This window comes from Rhinoderma darwinii, chromosome 3 (genome assembly GCF_050947455.1).
Source record: "Rhinoderma darwinii isolate aRhiDar2 chromosome 3, aRhiDar2.hap1, whole genome shotgun sequence".
In the NCBI taxonomy this organism is placed as follows: domain Eukaryota; kingdom Metazoa; phylum Chordata; class Amphibia; order Anura; family Rhinodermatidae; genus Rhinoderma; species Rhinoderma darwinii.
The window spans coordinates 241,830,604-241,853,767 of NC_134689.1; the positions used below are offsets into that span (position 1 = coordinate 241,830,604).

A 23,164-nucleotide genomic window follows, 5' to 3' on the forward strand; every position below is an offset into this window, starting at 1 on the left:
TACTTCCCTTCATATAACAAATGTAATATTAAACTATACTGAAATTTCATATTTTTGGCCTTATTGCTTTCCAATTTGTAATTAGAATAAAAATTAGTATGATGAATTTCTTATGTGACTAAAAAAGGTAGCTATAATATACTGGGAATACTTGGAAAATCCAGAGCATCCTGATATGACAACCCCCCCATCCCTGCCCACAAAAAAAACAGAAAACATAAGTTTTAACTTAAAGTGAATGCCCACCATTAATCACTATATTAAATTTTTGTTTAAATAGTCCAAAAATTTGCTACGTAATATTGTTTTTGTCTGTTTTTTTTAGTGGTTGAAGCTCTTTTTTCTGATGCAGTTAAATTATTACATTCTGGTTGCCTGCAGTTGCCAATATGGCAACTGCAGGCTTACTGCATACCTAGAAGCTTACTGCATACTTTTTATACACTGAATTCAATAATAACACCGTATGCAGTAAGCTCCCCCTAGTGGTGTCTGTAAGCAGCCAGAATTGTATCATTTGAAGTTTTTGTGTCATGGCAGACATATATGGCATATCCACAGCATATGGCACAAATGTCTTATAGGTTTGGGTGATACCTCTGGGACCCACAGCTATCCCCCGAATGGGGGTCCCCCGACCCTGTCTCGTCTAGTGGGACTCCTTTAAAGAGCTATTCCCATTCCAAACATTTATGGCATATACGCATGTCTGTGCAGGGGATAAGGATCTTGGTATCAGGAAAATTGACCTGTTCCCGCTGTAAACCTGTATGAAAAAAAAACCCCACTTAATTTTGGACCTAAAACAACATTGGGGCAGACTTACTAATACTGTATGTTTTAGACAGTGTAAACTTAGACTTGGCAGTCTGAAAATGCACCAAATTTTATAAGTGATGCAAGCTATATGATAAATTTGTGAGCATTTAGCTAGACAGGCTAAACGCTTTTCCTTATATTAACTCTTGGTTGGCTTGGTTTACGCCAGTCTTTTACACCAAATTTGGCGCGTAGTGTCAATTTTAAATCATGCCTCCTCTGTTAGACCACAATCATTTCCCACTAAGCCACTCCCAATTGTTGAGTGTGTCTAAAACGGTTAATAAATGTGGCGCACTGCATTTACGCCAGAATTCTGGCTCAATTTGAGAAAGAATGCTGGTGCATTTTTAATAGTAAATCTGCCCCATTGTGTTTAAATAGGGACTTTCACTTTAAAGTTTTCCTGGGTTTAAATGTTGTACTATGTACAATCATTTAATATACTTTCATCCCTCAAAAGTCGCTTGAACTAAAAGTGAACGTAGTGAAAGAAAGCTAAGGGTATTCAAATTTCTATGGTTACCGCTAAAACCTATCATTTACTAGTTTGCCTTTGGTGCAAGGGCTATAGACCATTACAAAACACTGTGCCTTGTGTATTGCCTGCAGGGCAGGATGGGTAAATGATGATGATGCAATTCTCGAATGTTTAGCCCCTATATCAACATGACGTGCATGTACCTCATGGAATGCCTTGTGGTAAACAGTAGCTAGCACTGCACTCGGTTGAGCATTTCTGCCCCTTCATTTCAGCAATCATTAATGGTCTTCGCACTCAGATCCCCACCAATCAAAACTTTGTCCACGTGCGATCGCACGGCAGTGATTGATAGCCAAGCTTCTGCTGAAATGGATGGGCTCAGAAAACTCTGCAGAGGAACAGTTCAGTTTGTCTTATTCTGGATATAAAACGGCTGAGCACCTTTGTCAAGATCCATCATTTCCACATGGAGTTCCTTCGGACTATAATCGCCTCCATGGAACGGGGATTTCATCTTCACAGTGAACATGGTGGATTCATATTTTTGCGTCCCCATTTTCCCGTCCCACCAGCGATTTCTGCAATTCACAGTCGTCCCTCACCACTACCAGTGTGTGGCCCTCCTGTTCGTCGGGGGAACTCCCATCTCCCTCCACTTTTGTATGAAGATTCTGGCCCATACTTGGTGGCTTTCATCGAGGTCATTCCCTTTGCCCAGTTTCACACGCGTCTGCTCCAGAGGGCGATCCTCTTTCGGTGGAACTGCTCTCCGGATTCCCTAAACCGCCTCATCCTTCTTCCCTTGACCATCCGCCGTTCTCTACTCTGGTAGTCTCTACTTTGGTGGCTCTCCTCTCCGGTAATACCTCGGGGCCGCTCCTTTCTCACTCACTGGCTGGCCTCTCCACGGATGCTTGTCTTCAGGGTTGGGAAGGGGGCCTTCATGAATCTCAAGGTCCAGAGCTTCTAGTCCCACCAGGAAGCCATTCTCGCCATCAACATTCTGGAACTGAGGATGACTCTTCTAGGCAGCAGTCTGTGTCCAGACAGACAATGTCACGCAGAGTCGCCTATCTCAATCACCAAGGATGGACACAGAGTTAGGTGGGGATGATGGAAGCATCAAAGATTCTGGAATAGACGGAGCTGGACTTTCCTGCTTTCTCAGCAGTTCACATTCCTGGGGAGTGGGCCCTTCGAAGTGTTTGAACAAATCTGTTCTAGGGGGGAAACAACGGACGTGGACTTGCTGAAGTTTTGCCTCATTTGCTATTTCCCCTTCTTTGTCTCCAGGTCTTGTTATCCCAAGGCGTAGACGGTTGACATTATGGTGGCTCTATGGGATTACTTCAGCCTGATTAACATGTTTCCTCCTCTTCCCAAGCCCATCAGGAGGATCAGCGTTGAGGGGATTCCGGCCATCCTTGTCGCTCCAGATTGACCGCGCTCTTGTTAATATGCCAACATGGTGGTTTTGCTAGCAGACGTTCCCTGGCGCTTGCCTCTTCGACAGGATCTGCTCTCTTAGGGGGCTTTCTTCCACCCGAGTTTACAGTCGCTACTTTTAACTGTGGCTGTTCAAGTCGCAGTGCTGAAAGCTCAAGACTTATCGCAGCGGGTGATTTAAACCATGTTAATGGCCTAGAGTCCTACTGTGGCCCGCATTTACCACCGTACTTGGAAGACGTATCTGCAGTGGTGTGGGGATCGGCATTTCCCCCCCCCCCCTTTCAATTTTTCCTTGCCCAGGCTTCTTCTTTTCCTCGCCCAGGCTTCTTCTTTTCCTCCAGGAGGGGTTGGATCGTGGTCTTGCTCTGATCTCTTAAGAGGCCGGTATCTGCACTGTCTGTTTTATTTTTTTTCAACAAACCTCTACCTTCCAAATCTAATGTACAGACCTTTTTTTGCAGGGGGTGGTGCACGCAGTGACATCTCATCGGCCCCCGACTTGGTCTTGGCATCTGACACTTGTTCTCTCTGCCATGCAGTCGGCTCCTTTTGAACCTCTCCGTGAGATTTCGTTTTGAATTCTCACCTGGGAGGTGGTGTTCCTTTTGGCAGTGACCTCCATTCCGAGGGTCCCTGAGCTGATGGCCCTACCTTGTCCTCCGTATTTGACTCTTCACCAAGATAAGGCGGTGCTCAGCAGAGTGCCCTCCTTTTTGCCCAAGGTGGTCTCCTCCTTGGTGGCCTCTTAGGCTACAATATCTCGATGTCTGTTGTTGATTACTCGCGAGGTCTATCTGATCAAAGAGAAGGAACCCCCTTTCTGGATTATGGCCCATTTCACTGTGGTCGTTGGTGCTTTCTGGGCCATTCGCGATTAGACTTCGGCTCTTCAACTTTACAAGGCGGCTACCTGGTTATCTTTGTACATGTTTACCATATGTTTACAGGGTGCATATCTTAGCGTCCGTAGACACTTTCCTTCCTCGCAAGGTGTTGTGGACATCTGTGGAGTAGATGCTTTACATCCTTGCTTTTCGGTTTTCCAACCATGTGGACTGCAATGTGATGAGTGAGAAAATTTTGAGTCTTCACCGTAAAGTCTTTTTCTCTTCCAATCCTTTGGGGGACACAGCTCCCACCCTTTTTTGGTTACGAAGTTCATGAGGTTTCCCGTCCGGCATGGTTTTCTTCTATGGTTCTGATGTGTTCGTTCTTATCTTGTGTGCTGCTTCTCCTACTACTCCTGTACAGACTGACTAGCTCAGTGCTTGAAGGAGGGTTTTTATTTTATTTTAAGTGTCACGCCTTCCAGCGGCAACTATTATTTATACCACGCGGCACATGGCATTAAAAAAATTACTTAATAAATTATATGTACCATAATATAATACCAATAAAAAACGATAACCCTTCCTTCAAGAAGCAATCTTTCATACGGCTACATTGACAGAAAAATAAGTTATATCTCTCGGAATGTGGAGACGCTAATAACTACTTTTTCCCATAAAACATGTTTTTATGGTGCAAAAGTACTAAAATGCAAAAAAAAAACAAAAAAAAAACCTATACAAATTTGGTAGCTCTGTATTGATACTGACCCATAGAATAAAGTTGACATGTTTATTTTTACTACACGATTAACCCTGGAAGAAAACCCCGTAAAAACCCAATGGAAAAAAATGCCTTGGTCTTTAAGGCCCAAAAGAGGCCAGACCTTAATATTCGTCTGGTTTAAACAACCCCTTTTTGTGTGAAGGGATCCCACACTTGAGGAAATTGTCAAGCAACTAGAACCCAGCAAGTTTATTGTAGAAGGAAATGGGAAAGAAAAGCAATGTTGACAAAATGTGAATTAGAAAATTTACTTTACATTAGACAGTAAGTAGATGGAGTGTTGGTTCTTGAAATTCTTTGCATTAATACAGGGTGATTCAAAAACGATAGTGCAAAATTATAGCCTCGGGATTCATAACCAAGAGAACATATCACAAGTTTATTAAACATGAAAATACACTATCTATCCAAGTTTTATCTCTACACTACAAATATTCAAAGTGATTTCCATTGGTGACACGGCGGATGTCTAGGCGGTAGTCCAGTTCTGTCCAGACGCGTACCAGCATATCCTCGGGTATAGACTCCGCTGTTTCAATGATGCGTTGTCGAAGGCCGTTCAGATTTTGTGGCTGGGGGGGACGGTACACTAAGACCTTGATATATCCCCACAGAAAGAAGTCGCAGGGTGTTAGATCTGGCCAATGTGGATGCCAGCGCAACGTTGGTGAATCTTTGTTTCTGGTGCGGCCAATCCAACGTTCCAGTAGTTTCATTCATCCATTATATGGCACATGTAGTTCTATACTAGTCAGCCTAGTCGACTTTCTAGGACTATGCTCGTACACAGCCTGGAATCCTGTTCACTGTCCCTTCCAAAGTCTTTGGGCGGCCCAGATTTTTCCCATGACATAAACACCCAGTGGTTTCGAATTGCTTCACCCAACGCGAAATGCAGTTTCTATGCGGAGCACATTTACCAAATTTATTCTGAATGTTTCGCTGTACTGTCACAACAGACCCCGTTCTTGCAAATTCCAACACGCAAAAAGCTTTTTCTTACTTCAATGTCGCCATCTTATGTCACACTATGTAAGCACATTTCAAATTTGGTTCTTGAAGATGACCGCTGTGCTGTGTGTGTTTGCTGTGGCAATAAGTCAGCTTTGCTTTTAATTTCAGTCACTGGCCATTTACCACTTGATTTTACTTTAGCCACAGGCCTTTACTTTTGCACCATTCTTTTTTAATCACCCTGTATTTAGTAGTTGTTACCTACTCTTACAACAAGTGTAGGTTTTGTTTTTTTTGTCCGGACGGAAAAAACTGCCAAAAAGATGTTATTCCTCATTCACCATTACTTCTCTTCATAGTACTGAATCTGGTCCCCGGTGTAGTTCACCAGTGGATACTGAAAGCAGTGCCTCTGAGGGACATACCAAGCACAGCCATGAAAGATTCTGTGAGTATACGTTTTGTCTGATTTTTATAATTCAAACAGTTCCCCAAAATTGTTGCTAATTGTGTGGAGAGTAAGGGTATGTCCACACGCTTAACAAAAAACGGCTGTAAATACAGAGCTGTTTTCAAGGGAAAACAGCTCCTGGTTTTCAGCCATTTTTTAATTAACTACCGTTTTTCGCTGCGTTATTTACTGCCGTTTTTGGAGCTGTTTTTCTATTGTCAATGGAAAACGGCTCCAAAAAACGTCTCAAGAAGTGACATGCACTTGTTTTTACGAGGCTTTTTTTACGCGCCCGTTTTTAAAAATGGCCGCGTAAAAAATGCCCCGTGGGAACGAAACGCCGTTTTTCCCATTGAAAAATGGCTGAAAATAGCCCCTGTGAACATACCCCATATACTGGCTATACATGTGAAAAATCAGACATGCTGTAATCCAAATATCCAAGGTCAGTCTGCTTTCCCCATACACACTACACTGCAGTATACTAAAGAAAAAGAGACGAGCACAAGTGATTCATATGGCAATATGTCCTTAATAGGGATCAGGTGAAACCAGAGAGCAATTGTTTGTGTTCTCACCTTTGGTTGTGCAAAAGGCACAACCACTTTGCAGATTTTAAAAGTATGAGTTTTATGAGGTCCAATGGTTGCTGGAGTAACACCGCTCGAGTTCGGGCTTCAAATTGGATCTTAAGATACAGGAGAATTATTTTTTTTAGCAAATTCGGGGCCCGATCTACCAATGAACGTTGTGAGAAAAATGTGTTCCTGGTTAGGGTTTATTTATTTAAAAGCTCTTTACAATAATGTGTCTCAGAGATTCATTCCCCTTCCTCAGATTTAACATCTCAGTTGAACCTGAGAAAAAGGAATGAATCCATGAAATGCATTATTGAACAGAGCTACAACATTCATTGGGGGCTCGGCTAGCATAAGAAAGACTAAAATTATTCTGGCTACACTACCATATACAGTATGTCACTTTGTGATATTAGCAATTTCACTGTGTAGTGAAACCTAAGTAACCTACTAAAGTAATGTAGTGTAGCAAGTAAAGGCGTAGAGATTATTCCATGACAACAGTACTGTGTGTATCCATATGTGGAGAATTAAAACTTGCTCTTATATTGTAACAAAGGGCCAAAACAAGCTCATTCAGACAAGCGTAATACTTAGGATTACGGCTATTCAGACATGCGTGAGTTTTCACGTGAAACTGACTGCATGTCCTCTATTGGTGCGTTTTCACGCACCTAGTCGCCCATTGACGTTAATGGGTGTGTGAAAACCAGGGACAGCACACGCACGACATCAGTGTGTTGTTCGTGTGTCACGCATCAAATACATAGAAAAGCAGAGAAATAAATGGAAACATGTAAGTGCTTGCACGGACGTGATAAACGCATGTCACGTGATAAGCACACTGATGCAACACGCACGGACAAGAAATGTAGGAAAAACGCTGCGTTTTTATGTCCGCAAATTGGACACGCTCGTCTGAATGTAGCTTTAGGCATATATTCACATGTCTAGGACTCAAAAAGTGCTCAATAAATTTTGCTATCTCCTCCCGTGCGAATTGCTGCAGTCACAGATCAGCACTGGAGAACAAAACTTAGGACAAACGTATTTGATATGTGTTACTGCACAGAAGGGTGCCAAAAATTCAGGACTGTCTAATTGAATCAAGGACTTTTGGGAAAGGTTTGAGCCAGAGGCCACATGAAAGAAGCCCACATGCCTTGTGTGGCTCCCGAGCACACTGTGGCTTACCTGCTCATAAGACTGAAGTTTGCTATCGTAATTAAACTAAACAAAATTCCTATATTTTTATTTATTTTTGTTCTACAGTCAGCGCCACGTCCCCCTGTGTGTGGAATGTTTGTGTAGCTAGGAAGGCACCGGTAATTGGTTCAGACAGCAGCTCCTCTGGTGGCTCCGACAGTGAGGAAGAAGACAAAAACAATATTATTACAGAAACCATAAGCACTGGAGCAGGACATGAGACTATCAGACTTACCATGGACACCAAGAATGAGAAGGCTACGTTTAGTAGGTAAAGGGATAAGTTTGGATGTAGGGAAAAAACAAAAACCTGTTTTCTGTGTTAAAAAAACCAATAACACTTCGTATTTAACATGTGCCCAGTAAATGGAATTGAATGATCTGGCACACTTTGAGAGTTCTTTTAGATGTGATTGATAACAGGTGGATTCTGTGTGTCAGAGACACGCGGGACCCACTGTTACCAAAGCTGTCAGTCCTGCAGACCTGATGGATTTGGGTTTGAGCACAAGATACAGCTTCAATGTATCCAAGATACGAAGATGTATCTCAATAAGTAAAACATTTTCTTAATAAAAACCAATTACAAAGTTATTTAAAATAACACAATACATTGTTTTATTTAAAAACAAAAAAAGAAAGGTTTAAATAGCCGGGGAAAAAAAGTATATTCAATAGTCTAAAAAGCAAATAAACATTAAACACTATGGACACCTTTTGAATGTTTTTCTTTTTTGTTGTATTTTATTGCATTGTACTGATTTTGGGGTAAAAATCATTTCCCCAATAGGTTATTTTTAAAAATGTGGTAACATTTTAGTTGTGCAGCCTGCATCTGTTTACATATATTGCAGTGTGTCCCATTCCCAGTCATATCCATCAGTGTAGTGCACTCTCGGCTCGATCTTCAGACCGTCTGCCTCCTGACCCCTCATAAACGCTCAATCTATCTAAATTATTATCAACTTTATTTATATATATATATGTGTTTATATATATATGTATATATATATATATATATATATATATATATATATATATATATATATAGAACATTCAAAGGTGTCCATAGCCTTCAAGAGTATTAGAAATGTACAAATAATTTCTAATAAGAACAAAGAAAACAACAAGGTGGTGACCGTAATGGCTGTAGTGCCAAGTGGTCATATATATGATATATGATCATGACCCAAGAGCCAAGTCACAGTTCTATAGCTAGTGTCATCTGTTAGTCTTATAGGTCTGAGCCTAGTGCCGTGCCAGTTACTCTGTGAGATCCCTGTTGCTATTGATGAACACTAGTGTCTGCCAACAGCTAGTGAACCACATGCAGGCTACCTGCTAATAAAAGCTACTGGGAAACGATTGGTTATCAACAAAGTTGCACTTAGCTAGAAGTTATTCTTACTGTAGTTTTAGTACTTTATAGTAGAGTACTAGTTGGTTTATTACTGTACGGTAGGTTTGTGGTTTATAATTTATTTTTGTTCTAAAACATAAGCTTCATACATAAAACATTTTTTTTTTTTTTGTACAAAAAAAACGCTTGCATCCTATTCAGACTGTCCTCATTGTTTATTTGACTGTTTCCTCTATTTATTTTCTTGTATCATATACTGTCTTTCTCCCTTATCTTCTCTCCTGTTGTGGTTACTGCTCAGAATCTTTACACCTGCAGGGTATGTACCGCATGCCATGAAAGGATTCAAGCACTTCAAACACCCAAAGGAGCAGAGAGACTCTGTGACTTCTCTTTACCACTCTCATTAAAGTGCATGGTTAACTCATTATACTATGTGTAACTGACTCATCACTTGTCCAACACATCAACTCATTGCTATTATATCAAGTTTTACTACATGACTATTCACCATAAAGACATTACTATCTATTAAGTGTAGATTTTTTATAATTAAATTGGGAACCCTGCAGACAATATAAGTGTGTACTGAATTGTACATATAGCAGTTAAAACTATTTTTTTTTGTCCTGTACAATCTATTATTTTTGTGAGTACAGAAATTATGCACACTGCAATTTTTGGTAAGAAAAGAGAACGCATGGCATACATGTGTACTGTCACGACCATGACTATACTGGATAAGATTGCATCAGGAAGGGGTGTGGAGGCTTTTAGTCAAGATTAAGAATATGTTAACCCCATAAAGACAAGGCCAATTTGAGTTTTTCATATTTGTTTTTTCCTCCCCGTCTTCCAAAAAAAATAAAAATGTTTTGTGTCGCCATATTCTGAGAGCCATAACATTTTTATTTTTCCATCAATTTAGAGGTGTGAGGGCTTAACCCCCTTAAGAACGCAGCCTAGTTTTGGCCTTAAGGCTCAGAGCCCATTTTTCAAATCTGACATATTTCACTTTATGTGGTAATAACTTCGGAATGCTTAAACCTATCCAAGCGATTCTCATGAGACATTGGGCTTTATGTTAGTGGTAAGCTTATTGTGTAGCCGTGTTCTAAGAGCCATAGCTTTTTTATTTTTCCATCAAGAAAGCCATGTGAGGGCTTGTTTTTTTGCGCAACAAACTGTAATTTCGATCAGTACCATTTTTAGGTACATTAAAACTTTTTGATCTCTTTATTTTATTTTTTGGGAGGTGAAGTGACCAAAAAATTGTGATTCTGGTATGGTTTATTATTTTCTTTTATGGCGTTCACTGCACGGGATAGATAACAAAATACTTTTGTAGTTCAGGCCGTTATGGACACGGCGATACCAACGATATATAGTTTGTTTGTTTGTTTTTATTAATAATAAAGGACTGATAACGGAAAAAGTGGGATTTTTACTTATTACTTTTAAAACTTTTATTTTTTTATTTTTACACAACTTTTTTTTACTTTGTCCCACTAGGGGACTTGAGGACAGGAGGCCCTGATTGCAATTCTAATACACTGCACTGCATGCGTAGTGCAGTGTATTAAAGCTGTCAGCTGCTCGCTGACAGCGAGCATAGTGGGTCCTGACTTCATCAGGACCCACTAGGCTTCCGTAGATGGCATACCTAGAGGCCATTATTAGGCCTCCGGTTGCCATAGCAGCCATCGCCGCCCGCTATCATGTAGCAGGCCGTCGATGGTGGTTTAACCCCTAAGAAGCCGCGATCACTATTGAACGCGGCTCCTAAGGGGTTAATCAGTGGGGACACCGCGATCGGTCCCCGCTGAAGGTGCTGTGGCAACTGCTGTACGAGACCGCAGTTGTCACAGCTCCTGTATGTGCCGGGAGGACGGCCGATCCTCCCGTGACGTACTATTAGGTAATGGAGCGCGAATGATGCAGTTACCATGACTAATAGTACGTCCAGGAGAAGGCAGGGCTTGAAAGGAGTACAAAGATGGCAGACCTGGGGGCCTTTATTAGGCCCCCAGGCTGCCATAACAACCACTGTAAACGGCCGACCGTGCCGCGGGGGGGGGGGGGGAGGGTTGCTCGATGGCGTGTTTGAGGGGGCACCCCTGATTCTAACAATTTAAATGCCGTGGTTGCGATTGACCGCGGCATTAAAGGTGTTAAGTGGGCGGAATCAGAGTGATCTTTGATTCCACTCGCTGCAGTGAGATGTCGGCTGTGTAACACAGCCGTCACCCGCTGTGTATGGAGCGAGCTCAGGCCGTGAGCCCGCTCCATATTTCACCTTTAACGGCTGCCACGTACCAGTACGTGACCTGTCTTTAAGGACTGAGTAAAGTCTGTTCACATATAATCACTATGTACAGGAGAGCGTAAATTCTACTGGACTGCAAGTGTTTGGAGCATTTATTTAAGGATATCCTGGGGTCTGAACTAATGTGGGGGTCTTGAATCCCTCACGCATTAAAACTTACAAAACTGTTAATGCGGGAAGGTGTAAGAGAGTGGTCGAGATGAACATAATGTGTTTGGGTATAGTACTGGGGAAGGTACCCAGGGCCAAAATTCTCTGGGCCTACAGGACTCTAGGTATGTGAGAGTGCATATGCGTGTGTCCATAAATGTAGTGAGTGTGCGTGTTTGGAGTGGATATATGTATGTCTGTGTGCACGCATGTAGTGGGTGTTGCGTATGTGTGTATGCATGAATGTACTAACTTTACATGTGTGTTCATACGCCTATGTACTCAATATGTATGTATGTATATATTTTTATATATGCAGGTATGAAGTGGGTATTTGTACTTGCATACTTATAGTGTGTGCATACGTGCCTGCGTTCAAGTTGTGAGCATGTGTAGGTATCAAGTAGGAGGGCTTTGTGTGCTTTCATGTATGGTTGTATTGTATAGCACTATTATGAGAAACTTGTATGGTATTATTATTTCATATCTTAAAAAAATAAAAATAAAGACGTAGCACATTAGGAAGGTGTTCCTCTAGTTGTACCATAATCTCCCCTCCTATACAATGCCACCTGGACACTATAGGAGTTTTGCAAGAGAGCCTTCAAGCATTGTACAGTTGTATAGACCAGTCGTTCTCAACCTTCAATCCAGGGAGAATGGCAAGTGCTGAAAATAAAAAAAGACTGCCCTTCCTTCCTGCAACGTTTCGTTGTGGGCTGCTAGGATACTGATGTACGAGCCAACATGCTTACAGAGAAAGCACATCATCTTTTCCACTTCTGTGAGCGTCCTGCCGCTGCTCACGTTGCTTCATCCTCTTTTAAAGGTCAGTCCAGGGAAACGGGCAGAGTCCCGTCTGGGGTCTGTCCTTTTTATGGGGCCTAATCTGGGGTGAGTCATTTTTAGGCTATGTTCACACAGTGTGGATATGCTGTGCAAAAGCACATCATATACGCCATGGGCGCTGCAGAGAATTCCGGCCGAAAAACCGAACCAAATTGCTGTGCGGTTTTTCAGCTAGACTGTGCGCTCCAGAAAACTGAACATAACAAAAAAACGTTTCACACTTACGTAGCCGTGACTGTGTTCCTCTGCCGTCTTGCGGGTCGGCCTCCTTGGATAACCTTTCATCCCATGTGACTGCTGCAGTTTGTGATTGGCTGCAGCAGTCACATTTGCTGAAACGTCATCCCTGAGAGGCCGGCCTGGACGAAGAAGCACAGAATTTTGGGTAAGTAAGATTTTTTTATTTTTTTTATAAATTGCGATTTTTGCGGCAGAATTGCAGCTTTTCCGACGTAAAAATCGCAACATCTGCTATTAGTTGCGGGTTTTACCTTCCCATTGAATTCAATGGGGAAAACCTGCAACAAAAAATCCGCGATTACGCAAATACAACGGACATGCCACGGATTATAAAACAGCACAGCTGGTCAGTTTCTGAGCATTTTTTTGTGCTTATCATTGACGCAGCGTATGCATGAGATTTGTTCAAATCTCATCCACTTTACTGCTACTGTAATATGCTGCGGTTTTTCCCCATCAAAATCCGTTGAGGAAAATCTGCAGTATTTCCGCTAGGTGTGAATTTATCCTTAGGGGGTCTGATCTGGTGTCTGTCATTATTAGGGTGTCCGATCTGGGGTCTTTCATTATTATGGGTCTGATCTGTGGTCTGTCATATTAAAGGGATATTTCCAACTTAGACAGACTATATGCCATAAATGTCTGATAAATGCGTGTGTGCTGCTTCATCCATTCTGTTCTATGGGAGTTACAGAAACAGCCGAGCAACGCTTGCTTGGCTGTTTCCGTAATTCCCATAGAATAAAATTGAAAGAGCCGCCCACATGCACAGCCTGCTCTCCAATGGTCCCCACCTGGAATCTGCAGCCAATGGCTGCCTCGCTAGGCGAAACGGGTCGGGGACCTTATTTCTGATTTGTGGTCTAATTTTTAGGGGGTCTGATCTGGGATTTCTATACAGGTGGTTCTGGCCTGGGGTCTGCATAACGGGAGGTCTGGCCAAGTCTATTGTGTGATATAATAATTTTATGGGTCTGCTGAAAGTGGTTATATGTACTAGATATTCACTGCCTGTGTAAACGTTTAAAATAAGTTTAATTAGATGTAACTAATAAAGTGGGCACTAATGCCAAAATGATCTGAGTACAGGCGTTGGCAGCACAGATCATAAGCCTTTAATAAAGTGTCTAGAGTATATTGGTTCAGTGTTCGTACACCAATACCACACTATGTAAAGCGAATAACAGATGTAATCATGGTCTGTTTGCCATTAAGGGTATGTTCACACGGCGGGGGTCCGTAACGGCTGAAATTACGGGGATGTTTCAGCCTGAAAACATCCCCGTAATTTCAGCCGTACCGGCATGTGCAGGCGCTTGAACGCCGCGTCAATTACGGCCGTAATTAGCGCTGCTATTCATTGGAGTCAATGAATAGCGGCTCCAATTACGGCCAAAGAAGTGACAGGTCACTTCTTTGACGCGGGCGTCTATTTGCGCGCCGTCATTTGACAGCGGCGCGTAAATATACGCCTCGTGTGAACAGACAAACGTCTGCCCATTGCTTTCAATGGGCAGATGTTTGTCAGCGCTATTGAGGCGCTATTTTTGGGCGTAATTCGGGGCAAAAACGCCCGATTTACGTCCGTAAATAGGCCGTGTGAACATACCCTAAGAAGCAAAATTCCCGGGGGCGGAGCCTGACCGCGAGTTGTGATGGACGCTTAAGCCTGTGGCTCCTTCACTGGGTACATTCGGACCGCTTATAAATCACCTTTCAAGGCAAACAAAATGGTCAAATCGGCTGAAGACAAGTTCAGTGACCCACCTGCTACTCCCAGATCGGGAAGAGGTCAGTCGGATCTTCCGGAAATTTTGGAAAAAGGGTTCCTTGCCAGTGAGATCTTCCAAAATGGCGCCAGACGCGGCTTCAGCGGCAGACACTGCGGAGTCTGATATTGACAGAGTGACGGATGGAGATCATGCTAAGATTTCTCCAGCACCAATTTCAAAGGGCTTTCTCCGTAGAACTCTCTTCCAGGCCCTTAAACCAGTCATGACTGAATTAGCTGACATTAAGACGGATGTCCAGCAAATTGGCCGTAAAGTTGAAGACCTAGAGTCGGCCTGCACTAACATCGTGAAGCACTCCGTAGCATTGGCCTCAACTGTTTCCCAACATACGGGACACCTTAATAGAGCTCTCACCCTGTTCAAAGGCCTACCTGAGACCTGGGCTGCGGAGGCACTACAAAAGGTCACCATCAATATTTTCTCTGACCTTTTAGGCCCAGACAGAGCTGTCACCGTAACCATTGATCGGGTTCATAGAGCCGAACGGCCGAGACCGAAACAGAATGAACAACCACGTGATGTGATTTGTGGTCTACTTTCCTATGTGGATACAGCGGCTATTCTCGCTGCTGCGAGGGAGCGTCGTTCTATTATATACCAAGAGGCAGAGCTTTCGTTCTACCAGGACTTGGCACTTAAAACGCTGGCGAAAAAGCGCCAATTAAAGCCACTTCTAGAAGCCTTGCAAGCTTGCAATATTCGATAAACCTGTTTTTTTTCCATTTGGTCTAGCTATTCTACACGATGGTAGACTGCTTACGATTCATTTTTACCTTCCTTGCATTATCTGAGGGTCCTTGTTATTATGAGTTACCTTTGTCTTAATGCTGGACTTGTAACAAGTTTATTGTTCTTTGAAATTTTTCTATATCACCTTTGCATGAATCGATGTGGTTCTTTTTTACACCTATTCGATCAGGACCGCATCTCTGTCTCCCCGACTACTCGGAATACCTAACCGACTTGTGTTTGCCCTTGCACCAGTCTGGCGTTCTGGGAAACAAGCCCTTGAAACCTAGGTTAGTAGGTATTTCTACTTTAGCGCAGCATTGCTTTCAGGCAAGCTTTGCTATTCAACGACTGTTCTTTATTGTAATTGTGTGTTGATATCCCCCAACTTATACTTACCCCCTCCCCCCCTCTTAACCAACACTCATTCCCTTTGTTGATTCTAACACCAAAACTTAAGCCCTAGATACATAAAATCCTAAGCCAGATGGCAGACATAGTGATCTCTTTGTTTAAAGTTAAGGGATTCCCCTGATAAAAGACATCATGTGATTATTGCTTTCCCGTAAAATGAAGGCTTCTATCACTTTCTTTCAGGAAGCACATTTTAAGAACGATAAAATTCCAAGTCTTCCCAAAACGTATTTCTCACAATGGTTTCATTGCTGTCACCCAACCTCAGCCTCCAAGGGAGTTAGTACAGCGATTCATAAATCAATCACCTTCACACTTACACAACAGTATGCTGATTTAGAGGGTTGAGCCCTTTTTTTTTAACCGCTTCCCGACCGCCCACTGTATATTCACGTCGGCACTTGCTGGGCTCTGTGCAGTGCCGACGTGAATTCACGGTGGGTGTTAAAAGCACGATCCGGGTGTCTCAGAGTAGCGCTGACACCCGGATCGCGCTGTTATCACCTGCCTCTGGTCCCGGAGATATGATCGGGACCTGATTAGTTCAGGTCCCGGTCATGTGATCGCAGGGAAAGTGTGTTGTAGCAACGAACTGGAAAGTTTGTTGCTATAACAAACTGGAAAGTTTGTTGCTACAACAAACTTTCCCGGGGACCGATTGCTGGTGCTGCAGTCGGTTATAAGGCAGAACCGGGGGCCATATAACAGCCCCCGGGTCTGTCATGCACAGCAGCCTATGAGAACCAGCCGGATGCTGGTTCTCATAAGCTTCCTGTCAGTGTGACTCTCAGCGTCACACTGACAGTTTATAATACGTTACACTACCTAGGTAGTGTAATGTATTATAGCAGCGATCAGTGCTGCCAGGCTTCAAGTAAAACAAGTAAAAAGTAAAAAATAAAGTAATAAAAAAGTTTTATAAAAGTGTAAAAACAAGTTATAAAAGTTACAAAAAAAAATAATGCTTTTTTTCCTATAATAAGTCTTTTATTATAGGAAAAAAATGAAAATGTTAAAAGTACACATATTTGGTATCACCGCGTTCGTAACGACCCCAACTATAAAACCATAATATTATTTTTCCCGCACGGTGAACACCGCAAAAAAAATAATTAAAAAACAATGTCAGAATCACTATTTTTTGGTCGTCAACCCTCCCAAAATATAGAACAAAAAGTCGCATGTACCCGAAAATAGTACCAATAAAAACTACAACCCGTCCCGCAAAAAACAAGCCCTTACACCGCTTTTTTGACGGAAAAATATAAAATTATGACTCTCAGAATACGGTGATACAGAAAATAAATAATTTTATCAAAGTGATTTTATTGCGCAATCGCCACAAAACATAAAAAACCTATATACATATGGTATCGCCGTAATCGTACCGACCCGCAGAATAAAGTAAAATGTCATTTATACCGCACGGTGAAAAGTGTAAAAAAAAAAATACAAAAAACATTATTATATTATTATTATAGAATTTATGTTTCTTTGTCACTTTGCTTCCAAAAAAATCTAATAAAAAGTGATAAAAAAAATCACATGTACCCTAAAATGGTACCAATGAAAAGTACAGATTGTCCCGCAACAAATAAGCCCTCACACGGCTCCGTTGGAGAAAAAATAAAAAAGTTCTGGCTCTCAGAATATGGCAGAGTGTTCCAAAAGCAGATGAGATCGGGCGACCATTTATCAGTGCGACAACGGCCACATATCTGCGGATTATTATTTATGTACCCCATTATTATACCCTCTTATTATGTCCTGATGTTCTCCGCACAGGTTACACATGCCCCCACATCATAACTGAAATACCTGAAATACCAGCAAAACCCCAAACAGAACAGTTATAGCTTCAGTTATATAAACAGATGGAGCGGGCTGCACAGGCGGGTACTGTAGTGATAATGGGAGATTTTAATTTCCGGGATATTAATTGGTGTCATGGTTCGGCTTCAACTGCAAAGGGGAGACATTTCCTCAACCTGTTGCAGGAAAATTTTATGGGCCAGTTTGTGGAAGACCCGACTAGAGGTGAAGCTCTGTTGGATCTGGTCATTTCTAATAATGCAGATCTTGTTGGGAATGTCAATGTTAGTGAAAACCTCGGTAACAGTGATCATAATATAGTTACATTTTACCTATACTGTAAAAAACAAACGCAGGCTGGGAGGGCAAAAACATTTAATTTTAAGAAAGCCAATTTCCCCAGGATGAGGGCTGCAATTCAGGACATGGACTGGGAAGAACTAATGTCAAATAATGGAACAAATGATAAATGGGAGATTTTCAAATCTACTTTGAGTTATTATAGTGCAAAATTTATTCCTATAGGTAACAAGTATAAACGACTCCAATTAAACCCCACATGGCTTACACCTTCTGTGAAAGGGGCAATACACGACAAAAAAAGGGCATTTAAAAAAATACAAATCTGAGGGTACATCTGCAGTCTTTGTAAAATATAAAGAGCTTAATAAAATCTGTAAAAAGGTAATAAAATTAGCAAAAATACAAAATGAAAGGCAGGTGGCCAAGGATAGTAAAACAAATCCCAAAAAATTCTTCAAGTATATAAATGCTAAAAAGCCAAGGTCTGAACATGTAGGACCCCTAGATAATGGTAATGGGGAGTTGATCACAGGGGATCAAGAGAAGGCAGAGTTACTAAATGGGTTCTTTAGCTCTGTATATACAACAGAAGAAAGAGCAGCTGATGTAGCCGGTGCCAGTGCTGTTAATATATCAGTTGATATACTGAATTGGATGAATGTAGAGATGGTCCAAGCTAAATTAAATAAAATAAATGTGCACAAGGCCCCGGGACCAGATGGGTTACACCCTAGAATTCTTAAAGAGCTTAGTTCAGTTATTTCTGTCCCCCTTTTCATAATATTCAGAGAATCTCTAGTGACTGGAATAGTGCCAAGGGACTGGCGCAGCGCAAATGTGGTGCCTATTTTCAAAAAGGGCTCTAGGTCTTCCCCGGGTAATTATAGACCAGTAAGCTTAACATCCATCGTGGGGAAAATGTTTGAGGGGCTATTGAGGGACTATATACAGGATTATGTGACAATAAATAGCATTATAAGTGACAGCCAGCACGGTTTTACTAAGGACAGAAGTTGTCAAACTAACCTAATCTGTTTTTATGAAGAGGTGAGCAGAAGTCTAGACAGAGGGGCCGCTGTGGATTTAGTGTTTTTGGACTTTGCAAAGGCATTTGACACTGTCCCCCATAGACGCCTAATGGGTAAATTAAGGACTATAGGTTTAGAAAATATAGTTTGTAATTGGATTGAGAATTGGCTCAAGGACCGTATCCAGAGGGTTGTGGTCAATGATTCCTACTCTGAATGGTCCCCAGTTATAAGTGGTGTACCCCAGGGTTCAGTGCTGGGACCACTATTATTCAACTTATTTATTAATGTTATAGAGGATGGGATTAATAGCACTATTTCTATTTTTGCAGATGACACCAAGCTATGTAATATAGTTCAGTCTATGGAAGATGTTCATGAATTGCAGGCAGATTTAAACAAACTAAGTGTTTGGGCGTCCACTTGGCAGATGAAGTTTAATGTAGATAAATGTAAAGTTATGCATCTGGGTACCAACAACCTGCATGCATCATATGTCCTAGGCGGAGCTACACTGGCGGATTCACTTGTTGAGAAGGATCTGGGTGTACTTGTAAATCATAAACTCAATAACAGCATGCAGTGTCAATCAGCTGCTTCAAAGGCCAGCAGGATATTGTCGTGTATTAAGAGGCATGGACTCGCGGGACAGGGATGTAATAATGCCACTTTACAAAGCATTAGTGAGGCCTCATCTAGAATATGCAGTTCAGTTCTGGGCTCCAGTTCATAGAAAGGATGCCCTGGAGTTGGAAAAAATACAAAGAAGACCAACGAAGCTAATTAGGGGCATGGAGAATTTAAGTTATGAGGAAAGACTGAAAGAATTAAACCTATTTAGCCTTGAAAAAAGACGACTAAGGGGGGACATGATTAACTTATATAAATATATTAATGGCACATACAAAAAATATGGTGAAATCCTGTTCCTTGTAAAACCCCCTCAAAAAACAAGGGGGCACTCCCTCCGTCTGGAGAAAAAAAGGTTCAAGCTGCAGAGGCGACAAGGCTTCTTTACCGTGAGAACTGTGAATCTATGGAATAGCCTACCGCAGGAGCTGGTCACAGCAGGGACAGTAGATGGCTTTAAAAAAGGGTTAGATAATTTCCTAGAACAAAAAAATATTAGCTCCTATGTGTAGAAATTTTTCCTTCCCTTTTCCCGTCCCTTGGTTGAACTTGATGGACATGTGTCTTTTTTCAGCCGTACTAACTATGTATGTAACTATGTAACTATGTAACAGTTACCAAGCAAAATCTGCGCTCCAAAAGCCAAATGGCGTTCCCTCCCTTCTGAGCCCCACAGCGTGCCCAAACACCAGCTTACGTCCACATATATGATATTTTATATCCGGGAGAACCCGCTCAACATTGTATGAGGTATTTGTCTTCAGTGGCACAAACTGGGCACAACGTATTGTGCATTAAAATGGCATATCAGTGGAAAATTTTAATTTTCAATTTGCACCATCCGCTGCGCATTAACGCTTTGGCACACCACGACTTAATAGCATGTCGTGGTGCGAGGGGTTATATATGGAGCGGACTCACGCGCTGCGCCCGCTCCATATTCTGCAGGTGCCAGCTGTGTATTACAGCTGACACCCGGGACTAACGGACCGGAGCAGCGATCGCGCTGTTACAGGAGCCTGTAAAATGACATTATACTGCAATACATTAGTACTGCAGTGTATTGTACCAGCGACCTAATGATCGCTCGTTCCAGTCCCCTAAAGGGACTTTTGGGAGGTTTCCACTGTTTTGGTACCTCAGGGGCTTTGCAAATGCGACATGACACCCGAAAACCATTCCAGCTAAATTTGAGCTCCAAAAGCCAAATATTGTTCCTTCCCTTCGGAGTCCTGCCGTGTGTCCAAACAGCAGTTTATTACCACATATGGTGTATTGCTGTAATCAGGACAAATTGCTTTACAAATTTTGGGGTGATTTTTCTACTTTATTCATTGTAAAAATTAAACATTTCTATGTTTTTTCAGAAAAAAGTAGATTTTCATGGCCTAATTCCACTAAATTCAGCAAAAAACCTGTGGGGTCAAAATGCTAACTATACCCCTAGAAAAATTCCTTGAGGGGTGTAGTCTTCAAAATGGGGTCAGTTTTGGGGGGATTCCACTGTTTTGCTCCCTCCAGGGCGTTGCAAACGCGACATGGCACTGAAAACCAATCCAGCAAAATCTGCACTTCAAAATCCAAATGGCGCTCCTTCCCTTCTGAGCTCTGCTGTGGGTCCAAACAGCAGTTTAGTACCACATATGGGGTATTGGCGTAATCGGGAGAAGTAGCTTTACAAGTTTTGGGGTGCTTTTTAATCTTTATTCCTTGCAAATATTATTATTTTTTATTATCTTTTTTCAGAAAAAATTTATATTTTCACTTTCACAGATTTACTCCAATAAATATAGCAAAAGACCTGTGGGGTCAAGATGCTAACTATACCCCTAGATAAATTCCTTGAGGTGTGTAGTTTCCAAAACCGTCTCACTTTTGGGGGATTTCCACTGTTTTGGCACCACAAGACCTCTTCAAACCTGACATGGTGCCTAAAATATATTCTAAAAAAAGGAGGCCCCAAAATCCACTAGGTGCTCCTTTGCTTCTGAGGCCGGTATTTCAGTAAATTAGCGCACTAGGGCCACATGTGGGATATTTCTAAAAACTACAGAATCTGGGCAATAAATATTGAGTTGCATTTCTCGGGTAAAACCTTCTGTGTTACAGAAAAAAATGTATTACAAATGAATTTCAGCAAAAAAATGAAAATTTGTACATTTCACCTGTACTTTTGCTTTAATTCCTGTGAAGCGCCTAAAGGGTTAAGAAACTTTCTGAATGCTGTTTTGAATACTTTGAGGGGTGCAGTTTTTAATATGGGGTGGTTTATGGGGTCTATCTAGTACATAAGGCCCTCAAAGCCACTTCAGAACTGAACTGGCCCCTGTAAAAATAGCCTTTTGAAATTTTCTTGAAAATGTGAGAAATTGCTGCTAAAGTACTAAGCCTTGTAACGTCCTAGAAAAATAAAATGATGTTCAAAAAACGATGCAAATATAAAGTAGACATATGGAATATGTAAAATAGTAACTATTTTGTGTGGTATTACGATCTGTTTTACAAGCAGATACATTTAAAATAAGAAAAATCATAATTTTTGCAAATTTTCTCTAAATTTTGGTGTTTTTCACAAATAAGCAATGAATTTATTGATCAAATTTTTCCACTAACATAAAGTACAATATGTCACGAGAAAACAATCTCAGAATCGCTTGGATAGGCAAAAGCATTCCAGAGTTATTAACACATAAATTGACACATGTCAGATTTGAGAAAATGGGGCTAGTCATGAAGGTCAAAATGAGCTTGGTCTTAAGAGGGTTAAAGGGTACTAAAGCCTCTTTTACATATACATTAGGTACATAGATGATAGTCAATGTCAACCAAATTGCATGGCTATTGAAGATATATTTACTTTATATGAACAACCACATGCTAGATTGAAAGTCAATGATACTCTTTCCCCAACATTCAAAAGCTCAAATGGTACTCGCCAGGGGTGTCCTCTTTGCCCCACCCTTTTCATCTTAGTCATTGAGACTCTTTTGCAGGCCATTCGGCAGGACCAGGAGATCAGGGGAATTCAAACACACAACTCTCAATTCAAGGCCACCGCGTTTGCTGATGATTTATTATTTGTTGTTACCAACCCAGAGGCAGATCTTGCATGCCTCATGAAGCTCCTCTCTCTTTTTGGTACCCTCTCTAACTTTAAGGTTAATCTGAGGTGTTAAACATTTCCCTACCTGCGAATGTCGTAGAGAGACTTAAACAGACGTTACCATATAAGTGGTCCAGAGAAGCGCTCACATAACTAGGTATACAGATTCCGGCCAAATTGTCCAAAATATATCGCCTCATTTATCAACCCCTTTTATCGATCAATTTCTAGCCTCTTGAGATCCTATGATATTCCCCTGATCTCCTGGATGGGACGAAAGAATCTTCTGAAGTCCTATATAATTCCGAATCTCATATATTTTACAGATGGCGCCTATACACCTACCTCCTCTCTTCTTCAAATCCCTTAGAAGTAGCGTTACTAGATTTCTTTGGTCCAAACGTAAACCTAGACTCGCTCACAAATTATTGGTTCAGGACAAGACAGCTGGTGGTATTGGTTTACCTGTCATTTTAGCATATTCTAAAGCCATTCAACTCAATAGATGGTTAGACTTGATTAATCTGTGTAAGAATTATGAGATGGTGACAATCGCTAGAGATGCATATGGTCCATCCTTTCCATCTGACATTTGGCTTCCACAGCCAAAGATGTATAAAGCTCCTGAGTTTAATCCCTTATTAAAAGGCGTCCTTGAAGTTTGGCATGATAAGCGTACAATACTCGCACCTACTCCCTCCCCACTCTACCCTGTAAGTCTCAGCCCTCATTATGTTGGTTGCAGGACTGTCTCAATGACGCCTATGTGGAATTCTTTTGGTACTTTATCTGTTCATGATATGGTCAATGAAATTGATGTTCCTGATGAACCTTCTTTCAAACAAATGGTTTTTCCACTATTCCCAACCTTT

General features: G+C 41.6%; 1 protein-coding gene across 8 annotated transcripts in view; it reads left to right on the plus strand.

Moving 5' to 3' along the window:
- The window catches only part of PPP6R2 (protein phosphatase 6 regulatory subunit 2), a 206,137-nt gene that overhangs the window by 161,494 nt on the left and 21,479 nt on the right, over nt 1-23,164 (plus strand). For 5 of the 8 annotated variants that reach the window (XM_075857583.1, XM_075857584.1, XM_075857585.1 and 2 more), the window contains exons 21-22: nt 5,680-5,768; nt 7,622-7,826. The exons of 1 other annotated variant lie outside the window; for it this stretch is intronic. In XM_075857583.1, the coding sequence (XP_075713698.1) occupies nt 5,680-5,768; nt 7,622-7,826 (294 nt within the window). The remainder of the gene's footprint in view (nt 1-5,679; nt 5,769-7,621; nt 7,827-23,164) is intronic. 2 more of the 8 variants (XM_075857587.1, XM_075857589.1) reach the window with 2 other exon arrangements.